Raw genomic sequence first — 8,971 nt, 5'->3', positions numbered from 1 at the left:
GAGGACATGGCTCACGGGCCCAGCCACTCTGCAGCATGTGGGATCTTCCTGGACCGGGGCACGAACCCGCGTCCCCTGCATCGGCAGGCGGACTCTCAACCACTGTGCCACCAGGGAAGCCCTAGACAATTTTTTAATAACAATTTGGAAATGGGTTTCAAACTTGAGATTATGTGTATCCTGCAATAACCAGTAACTGTAACCCAGCAGCGTGTGCTACAGAAATAATCCTAAGTATGGAACAAAGACTTTAAATCAGCACATCTTATATTAAAAAACAAACATAAAAATTGTGGCTAATGACTCAGTGTATGTAGCACACAAAACTAAAAATCTCTAGCTATGAACAGGTGCCAGCCAGCATAAAGGAAGGGAAGAGCAGGACATTACAAATGGCTGATGAACAGAACACAAGTCACAGGAAGATGGGACTGTAGGCTTCTACTCTCATACTTTGTAGTCACCATTTCCACTCATATATTTAATGTTTTAAAATCTGAATGTTTAATTTAGCCTCGTTTTAAGAATACAAGGGAAATCATAGTGCTAAAATTTAAAATTCACACTGAAATACAGTAGTAAAATGAAATTTTCAACCACCCAGTCATTTTGCTATTTTTTGGTGAGTATATAGTCTGTGCCAGTCATTGTGAAAAAGTCTTTTTATTTTAAGAAAAAAATTTAGTCAACAAAAAAAATTTAACAAGTTTCACTTAGCAAAATACACCCAAAAGGAAATCACAGTACAAAGAAAGTTTTAAGTCAAGGCCTCACCAATTCCTACAGTATTAGTAATGTGTCTCAATTTTCAAAACTAACTTTTAAAAAGCTTAAACTTAACCTAAAAGATTTTAAATGAAAATAAACTAGAATGAACAAACATGAGAAATGTTCCTCTTTGAATTAGGGATCTAGCACCTTGAGTTTTCCAAAAAAGCACACCTCCCCAATGGGTTCACGATGATGTGGTGTAAAAGATCCACATTTAATGTACTTAAAACTACTTTAACTCAGATAACATCACTCCAGAAAGTACACTACCAAAATGTTGAGAAAAGCTGAAAATGGTTTTAGTTTACTCAATATAACATGCTAGAAGAAAGTTTGCATGAGAAAACACTGAAGAGGTAATTTTTTAATCCAGATTTTACAAACTCATGGTGCAAAATGGGTCCCACAGCTTCCTCTAGAGTAATAACTGCTTTTCACTGCTTGTTGGCTGCCTGTGAAAATCTGATGAAATAACTCAAAAGCTACTACAAAACTAGTCATATCCACTCATGCTATTCTGGCCACCATAGCTAGCCGCCGCCCCATAACAGCCACTCACGGATTGGCTCTCAAGGCCACTATAAGTGGACGGGGTTGATACCCCTATGCCTTGCATCATCTGGCTGCTATATGCCCCGTTGCTGGACCCTGTCGTGGAATTCAAGAAAAGTTCTATGTATCTGTGCTGCATGTTAGCCCTGTCTTTGGACATGGCCGCCACAGCTTCTTCGTGAGTGGCAAATTCGACATCAGCTTCACCGGTCACTCTTCCATCAGGGCCAATCTCAATATGGACTCTCACTGGGTTGAGTGGAGAGAAGAAGTTGTAAATGTCGTTCTCCGTGGCTTTGTAGGGCAGACCTCTCATGTGGACACAGTGTCCAGTGGTGCTCTGGACAGTGAACTCGCCATCTCCATACCTTTGGTCATACATCCCAGAGAGACAGTAACTGAGGTCTCTTCCAAACAGGTCGGTGGTGAAGCCGTAGCCATCGCTGAGGCCACTGTACTCCTCATAGCCCCCATAGCCTGCACTGTAGGCACCAGACCTCATCCTCTCCAGGCCTGCTTGCTTGACAATGCCGATATACCTCCTGGCTGTGCCAGGCCGGTCATAGGGCCCCGGCCGCTGCACTGACATGAACTTCAGAGGGGGATCCGAGTATGACCTAACTTCTTCCTGACTGCTCTTGAACACCTCAATATACCTGTGCCCTATTCTCTCCTTGTGCTTCCCTAGAGCCTTCTCAGCTAACTCCTGTGAGGCAAACTGCACAAAGGCTTCCCCTGTAATCTTGCCCTCGGGGTCCACAGGCAATGTGATCCCGTTTGGCACGATTTCCAACCCTGAGAAGAACTGAATGATTTCTTCCTTGGTGCATCCAAACGGGAGTCCTCGAAGTCGCACGAAACCATCATTGGCGGTGTCAGCACTGTTTGGACCACTGTGCTTCAACACCCAATCCATCTCGGTTCTGTGGGACTTGAACACCTCAATGTACCGATGTCCCATGCTTTCCCTGTCTTTTTTAAGGGCCATTTTTACATCATCTTCTGATTCAAGTTCAACAAAAGCCTCACCACTCTGCCTGCCTTCTCTAGTGTAGATAAAGTGAACGCCTGCGACCCCATCATGAATTGTGCAGTCGGAGAGGAAATTCTGCACATCCTCAACAGAGCAGGACCAGGGCAGGCCACGGAGCTTGACTACAAAGCCTTCACCTCCCTCGGGGCCCAACATCATGGACACTTGACAGAGCAGACGTCAAACAAACTTGGATGCGGCTTTTTGTGGCTGAAAAGAAAGCAAAAACTACTTTACATAAATTTTCATTTAATATGTATAACAAGAATACACAGTAAATAGTTTCCATTTTACAGATGAGGAAGGATGAGTGAAATTAAAGATGTTAAGATATATGAGCAGAGATTCAATCCTACATCTCTCCAAAAATAGTTACATTACTCACAGATAGATTGAAAATAACAAATTAGGGGGTCTTAAAAAAAAGAAAAAAGTGAAACAATAGAGAGTAAAATTTGAAGAGCAAAATAGTGATCTGGAAGCTTCAATCAATAAGACAAAATCTACAAATTCTTATGATCAATTACTATGAGTTCTCTAAGGAAAGACAAGAGAATGAATTGAGGCAACATTCAGAAATACTAAGAACTTGTCAGAACTACAGGAAAACAGATGAGCTGTACTGTTGCATTGCTAAAGTAAAAGGCAAGGGAGGGTAGGTGTGACCTGGTACTTCGAACACAGAACAATCTAAATATTAGGCAGGGCATTTTCTTGTTTTATTTAGTCCACATTATCTGTTGTGATGAAATTTGGTGGTTCATTTAAAACAGCTCCTGTGTGATTCTTCAACTACAAGCCCTACATTTAACCAATTTGCTTGTTTGTGGCAAGGCACTACAGAAGCAAAAAGATGTGACAAACAGGCTATTTTAAATCACAATGCAGAATAACATTTCCTGTGACACTGGGGTGAACCAGAATCAGTGTTCTTATCAGCAACAATGATGCAAGGATACAAGACAGCAATGGCTTCCAGAGCCTAAGGAAGTATCATTATTCCTATTGTCAAACCTAAGTGTGAGGTCAAATTAAGACATATCCAAACAAGCAGATTAGTGCATCAGCAATATCAGTTAAGTGTGACGCAAATGTAAAAATCAAATTATATGCTTCTCAGTTTCATATATTAAAAAAGGATCAACTGGGAATTCTCTGGTGGTCCAGTGTTCAAGACTCGGCACTTTCACTGCCATGGCCTGGGTTCAATCCCTGGTTGGGGAACTAAGATCCCGTAAGCAGCACAGTGCGGCCAAAAAAGAAAAGAAAAGAAAAGAAAAGCGGGGTTGGGGGGAAGATCATAAAACACATTATGGGGACTTCCCTGGCTGTCCAGTGGTTAAGACTGCGCCTCCCAGTGCAGGGGGTGAGGGTTCGATCCCTGGTCGGGGTACAAAGATCCCACATGCCTCGAGGCCCAAAAAACGTAAAACAGAAGCAATATTGTAACAAATTCAATAAAGGCTTTAAAAATGGCCCACATCAAAAAAAAAAAGGAAAAAATCTTAAAAAGAACACATCATGTTGATCAACATAACACACATACTTTGCTGTGTTTCACTGAGGGACTACAAAGGGAATGAACTCCTCAGTGTACAAGAGGCGTGACAGGTGCCCTTCCTGACAGGGAAGTGCAAGTGGCATCTGTCACCCAAGAGTCCAAACTGAAAAAGAGTAAAGGTCAAATCCATGTAAAGGGCTGTATTGTGAAGAATAGGAGTTGAGTCATCAGATAGCAATATACACGTAACAGAGAGACAATAAAAATACAGATAGGACCCAAACTAGTGATCAATGCTCAAAACGGGTGCTACTACAAGGAAATTGTTTCATGAAATTGTCATTTCACATCAAGTGTAACAGATATAGCTGTTAAAGGTAAAAGCCACCTTTTGAAGAAATCTGGGCACGTTGGTCATTATGTAGAAAAATATAAAGCAGAATCCTACCTCAGATGAATCCCAAAACTATCCCAGATGGAATGGGGTATTTACATTATTAGAGCAAAACAGACAGATTTCTAAAAACCCCACAATTTAAACATTAGAAAGCATGAATGGTTAAGAAAAAGAAAAGCAAACTGCTAACAGAGACACAGTGAAGCAAATTAGAACAAGATTTAGAAATTTATAAACAAGGAGTTGCTTCTTCTCATAGCTGAGCTCGTTATCTGTCGCTCTGCTCCGTCAACTCCACCTGTCCCAAGAAATCCCCATCTTCACAAATGCTTCACAGAACACTATTTTCCTTATCAATTAAGGAGATTATCTCATTTCTAACCAACCCTGTAATATACCCCTTCCCTAATACCAAGTTTGTCTCCAGCTACTTGCTGATTTGCTTTCCCTTTCAGTAAAATCTCATCCTCAAAAGGCCTCTACCCACCCCCACCATAAAAAGAAGGGCATGATCTCACTCTGCCAAGGACCTCCACGGCAAGAAAGGAACATTTTTTTACCTCCATCTTTTCAGTTCCCACAGCAGGATTTAACCATTCTCTCTGGAAATCCTTTCTCCCCATGGCTCTTGGTTTTCCTGTTAATTCCTTAGGCACTCTGCCCCTCTGAGCCCTTCCTCAAGGCTCAACTGTATGCAATCACTGGCCCTTCTTTCTTTTATGCCCCCCCACCCCCGCTTTGTAGGCAGCCTCACCTGATCCTTATATATGTCCAGGGCCAATTCTGGGCTCCAGAACCCAAGTTCCCAGCTTCAGGCTCCCTGAGGCCAAGACTGGTATACACAAACTCTACTCCATAGTAACCACCTATGTACCACAAATGAACACAGCCTTTTTTCTGTAACTCTTCTATAGCAGCACCCTGGTCAGCCTTACCTGTCACCCAGAAGCTCTAGAATGAAACTAAAGTAATCCTTGAACAACTCCCAAGCCCTTAAATCCAATGAGCTCATCATTTCTTTGGGGGTCATCCCATTCTCCACCCTAATCCTATTGCTAACCCATACCTAAATTCTATTCAGTAACTCTTGACTCCAACAAGCAATAAAGGTTTCTCACATCTCTTCTCAGTCCCTAGCACACTGCTTGGCATTATGATTTGAATTATCAAATCATCATCATCTTTGTGCACTTCCCTCATATCCCTTTCTACTTCCTCTTTCTTTCTAATCCCAGTACCAATAGCCCTTTCCAGGACACATTCACATCTGATCCTTAAAACTTTTCCTACCCTTACTGCAACCTAATCTGTAGCTCTTTTAAAGTGACTTTATGTCACTCTCCTGTTCTAAGACCTCAGTGGCTTCCCACTGCCTGGAACACAAACCACGGGGCTAAGGGGGCGCTCAGGCCTTGCAGCTCTGACCTGCAACACACGCTCACATCACTTGCATTAAAAAAATATACATCCTCTTATTCCTATATTTCTCTGTGCCTGGAGTGTGCCAGGCTCTCTGCTGCCTTGGGTGTGACACATGTGGTAATTATCTCTCCAAATATACTCCACCCAACCTTCTGTCTAGCTAAATCCCACTAATCCTTAAGGTCTCAGCTCAAATATACCACCTTTCCCATAAAATCTTCCCCTACCACAAATTAAGTCTTACAGTTCTATGATCCCACAGCATTCTAGGGAAACAAATTCATGATTTGTTTAAAACCCTTCAAAAATGCAAGAGAGCCTAGCAAGGACAGACTGATCTGTTCCGGAGGTCACTGTGGTCCCACCCCCAGCACAGCAGGCCCAAGATTAGCAAGAGATTAACTGATGGTCAGGTGGGGCGAACACCACTCTCTAGACTATGGCAGCCTGGTTAGGTTAAAGAAGACAAGCAGGGGGAAAAAATAAAAAAAGACAAGCAGGAAACATAAAAGAACACAGACATTTCATGTAAGGACTACTTAAAACGCCCAATATAAAACAATTATAAATGTTTTTTGTTTCAGAAAATAATGTTTCAAAAATAAAGTGACTTCTCCTCTGAAGGCAATGTGAGGAGAGCACTCTTCCAAAACACTTATCTATATTTCTAATGTACGTAATGCAATATCCTCATCTTTGCCCTCAGAATCCTCTACATTTGGACTCTTTGCAGACTTACAGTACTTAGAACATTAACTACACTTGAGAAAGTTAAGAAAGCTGGAGTTCTGCTCAACATTAGATTTACAGCTAGTGAAAAAAAAATTTACTTCACACTCAAGAAAGTGTTCTGTGTCAATAAAGTAAATCAATTATAAACTGAGAAATTACTTTTCTTAAAATAGCTCACCTTAAAGAACAGCGGGGGATGCCCACAGTCGAAGACACGCCAGGCAGGTAACGAACTGTCCTAAAAGAGAGCGATAAGGCCGTCTTGCCGCAGTGCCCCAGCACTCCCAGAGTGAGCAGAGCCAGCGGTTACCCGGCTTGGCTGGGCTCTGGGCTCCGGGCTCCGGGCTCCCTTCCTCCGGAAAAGCCAAAGCCCGGGCTGTGGGAGGCCGTTTACAAAACCGCGGGGCTGCCTTCAAGAAAGTGCATGCCCGCCAGCCCCCACAGCTTTGAAACGCTTTACCTCTTTCCTAGGGCAACGCCGAGAGTACCAGCCTGGAACCCTCCCACTTGCCCTGAGAAATGTACTCAAAACGCGAGTTCTATACGCGAATACCTGAGCGCGCTAAGGCAATTTAAATATCGAGGGCGGGAGGGGCACTACCGGGATGGAGCGGGGGCAAGGTCAGCGCGGTTCCGGGAAGTCGCGGGCGGGCGGGGGGCGGGGGGCGAGGAGCTGCGGCGCCGACTCGCACCGGAGGCCAGAGGCGTGGCCAGACTTTCACAGGGATGGGCTCCAGAGAAAGGTGGTTTGCTAGAGACTGTTCCAACAGTATTTACAATTTACAAGCATCCCTGGAGGACTGACTGGAGATACTCAAGACTTTCTTTCCCAGTTTTATGTGATAGCTTCACTTGAGACCTAATGTATTTGATCTAACATTAATCTTTTAACTGAGGAAGAGTGAGGGGAGGAAATGTTGAAATATGCTTTTCAATAGGAAAAACATCAGTACCATCATCCACAGCCACAGGACAAAGCTGTCCCCAAAATACTTATGGTCCAGCGAATTAGTTTGAGAATTAAAGCACATTCTTAGTTTTAGAAACGTAAAACTGAGAAAGTCAAGTTAATTTCTGAGCCTGCTGTCTTAGAGGTAATATCTGCCTTGCTTTATTAACGTCCTGTAATTATTACACGGGATGCTATTTTTGGGGAAAGACCTATATAAATATAAAGTATTACAATTTAAGAAGTAACAGTTTCAAATTCTCTAGAAGAGGATTTTCAAGAGGCTTCATCAACCGTCCCTCTCCTCTGCCCCCAGAAAAGAGTGAAATCTAAAGGGTAGAACCCAGTCACCCTAACGGGCGGAACCCCTTCTGCCTAGGTTTACCCCTGCTCCTGGCTCATTCCAGTGTGGTCCGCACACCAACGGTTGAGGCGCCTCCTCGGGCACGCACACTCGGGGGCGGCCAGAAGCAAGGAAGCCGATTCTCACGAGACTGAACCGCGTCGCACACAGAGTTGAAGCGCTGCGGGGGAACACTGGTCGCCCACCCTTCTCCCCGGCAGCACCCTGCAATCGCTGCTGGCGGCGGCGGCTAACAAAATACTGCTCTCGGGTGCTGCAACTGGAGACCGACTGAACGTACCGAACGGGGGGGACAACCAAGGATCTTACGCGCGCGCCACACACCCGCACACACACACACGGCCGCAACTGGACTATGACGTAAGTGCGCACACGGACCACCCGAGGATCTTGTTAAAAATTCAGATCCTAAAACAATAGATCTGGGCCGGGGTCGAGACTAAGCATTTCTAACAGGCTCCCAGGACTCCTGGGACGGTCTCCAGAACGTGCTCTTCCTCACTCTAATATACAGGTTAGGCAGGATTTAGTTCGGATCCAGGTGGACCAATCAAGATAAACAGGGTGCGCCTGAACGCACGGCTGATTAGGTTTCTCTAGGGAGCACACAGGGCGCTTTTTAAACTGCACCCGCACCGTCTCTCTTCAGAGACGGGAACTCGGCGGGTTCCCAGCTTCACCCCATTTGTGTCCCAGTGAGGCGTGAAGAGCATTTCGTCCTCATTTGTAAATGAATTTTAACCTACAGCTGGCAGCACTCAGACTGTTCTGGCTCTCTTAATCACTCAGAAAGTTCTACCTCTTAAACCACAGTCCGCGTGAGACCCGGCCTCAGATTACGCGGTTGACTCTTTGGCCCTAAGACTTACCGCTGAAAGGAGCAGGACCGATTTCTATCTTCATGAAGCAAGCGCGGTTCACAGCCAAAGGACCCCCAATTCCACCCGACGCTTAAAAACGCAGAAGATTCCGGGGAAAGGCCAGGTGCATCTCCTTTTGTTATTAACCTGAAACTGAAACTCAACTGGCTGTGGGGAAACGCTTCAAACGAGGCTTGAAAGTGCGCTCTCAAAATCGCGGGCCGGCAGGGGCGCGTCTGAGCGATTTCGGCGGGAAGCGCGGTATGGGTCCCGGACACCAGGTTCCTGGCGGACGCACCGGTACAAGGTGAAGGGGTTCGCTCGGCCTCCACCGGGCGACCCGACAGTTTCGGGTCGGCCAAGCCCTACAGGAACGCGCGACAACAGGGC

The 8,971-nt window shown here is 44.9% G+C and overlaps 1 protein-coding gene across 6 annotated transcripts in view; it reads right to left on the bottom strand.

Moving 5' to 3' along the window:
- Positions 1 to 643: 643 nt before the first annotated feature.
- HNRNPF (heterogeneous nuclear ribonucleoprotein F) overlaps positions 644 to 8,971 on the bottom strand; it is a 20,581-nt gene continuing 12,253 nt past the window's right edge. For 2 of the 6 annotated variants that reach the window (XM_024765206.1, XM_024765204.1), the window contains 3 exons: positions 8,591 to 8,734; positions 6,587 to 6,646; positions 644 to 2,566 (listed from right to left, as the gene is read on the bottom strand). In XM_024765206.1, the coding sequence (XP_024620974.1) occupies positions 1,265 to 2,515 (1,251 nt within the window). In that variant the 5' untranslated portion in view covers positions 2,516 to 2,566; positions 6,587 to 6,646; positions 8,591 to 8,734 and the 3' untranslated portion in view covers positions 644 to 1,264. Of the gene's footprint in view, positions 2,567 to 6,586; positions 6,647 to 8,590; positions 8,867 to 8,971 lie in introns of all 6 variants that reach the window. The other 4 variants (XM_024765207.1, XM_024765208.1, XM_024765205.1 and 1 more) reach the window with 3 other exon arrangements.

The sequence above is a fragment of the Neophocaena asiaeorientalis genome, unplaced genomic scaffold (genome assembly GCF_003031525.2).
Source record: "Neophocaena asiaeorientalis asiaeorientalis breed wild unplaced genomic scaffold, Neophocaena_asiaeorientalis_V1.1 scaffold183, whole genome shotgun sequence".
NCBI classification, from domain to species: Eukaryota; Metazoa; Chordata; class Mammalia; order Artiodactyla; family Phocoenidae; genus Neophocaena; species Neophocaena asiaeorientalis.
Note: the sequence above shows the minus strand (reverse complement) of the source record. Positions and strands in the feature narration are given on the sequence as shown.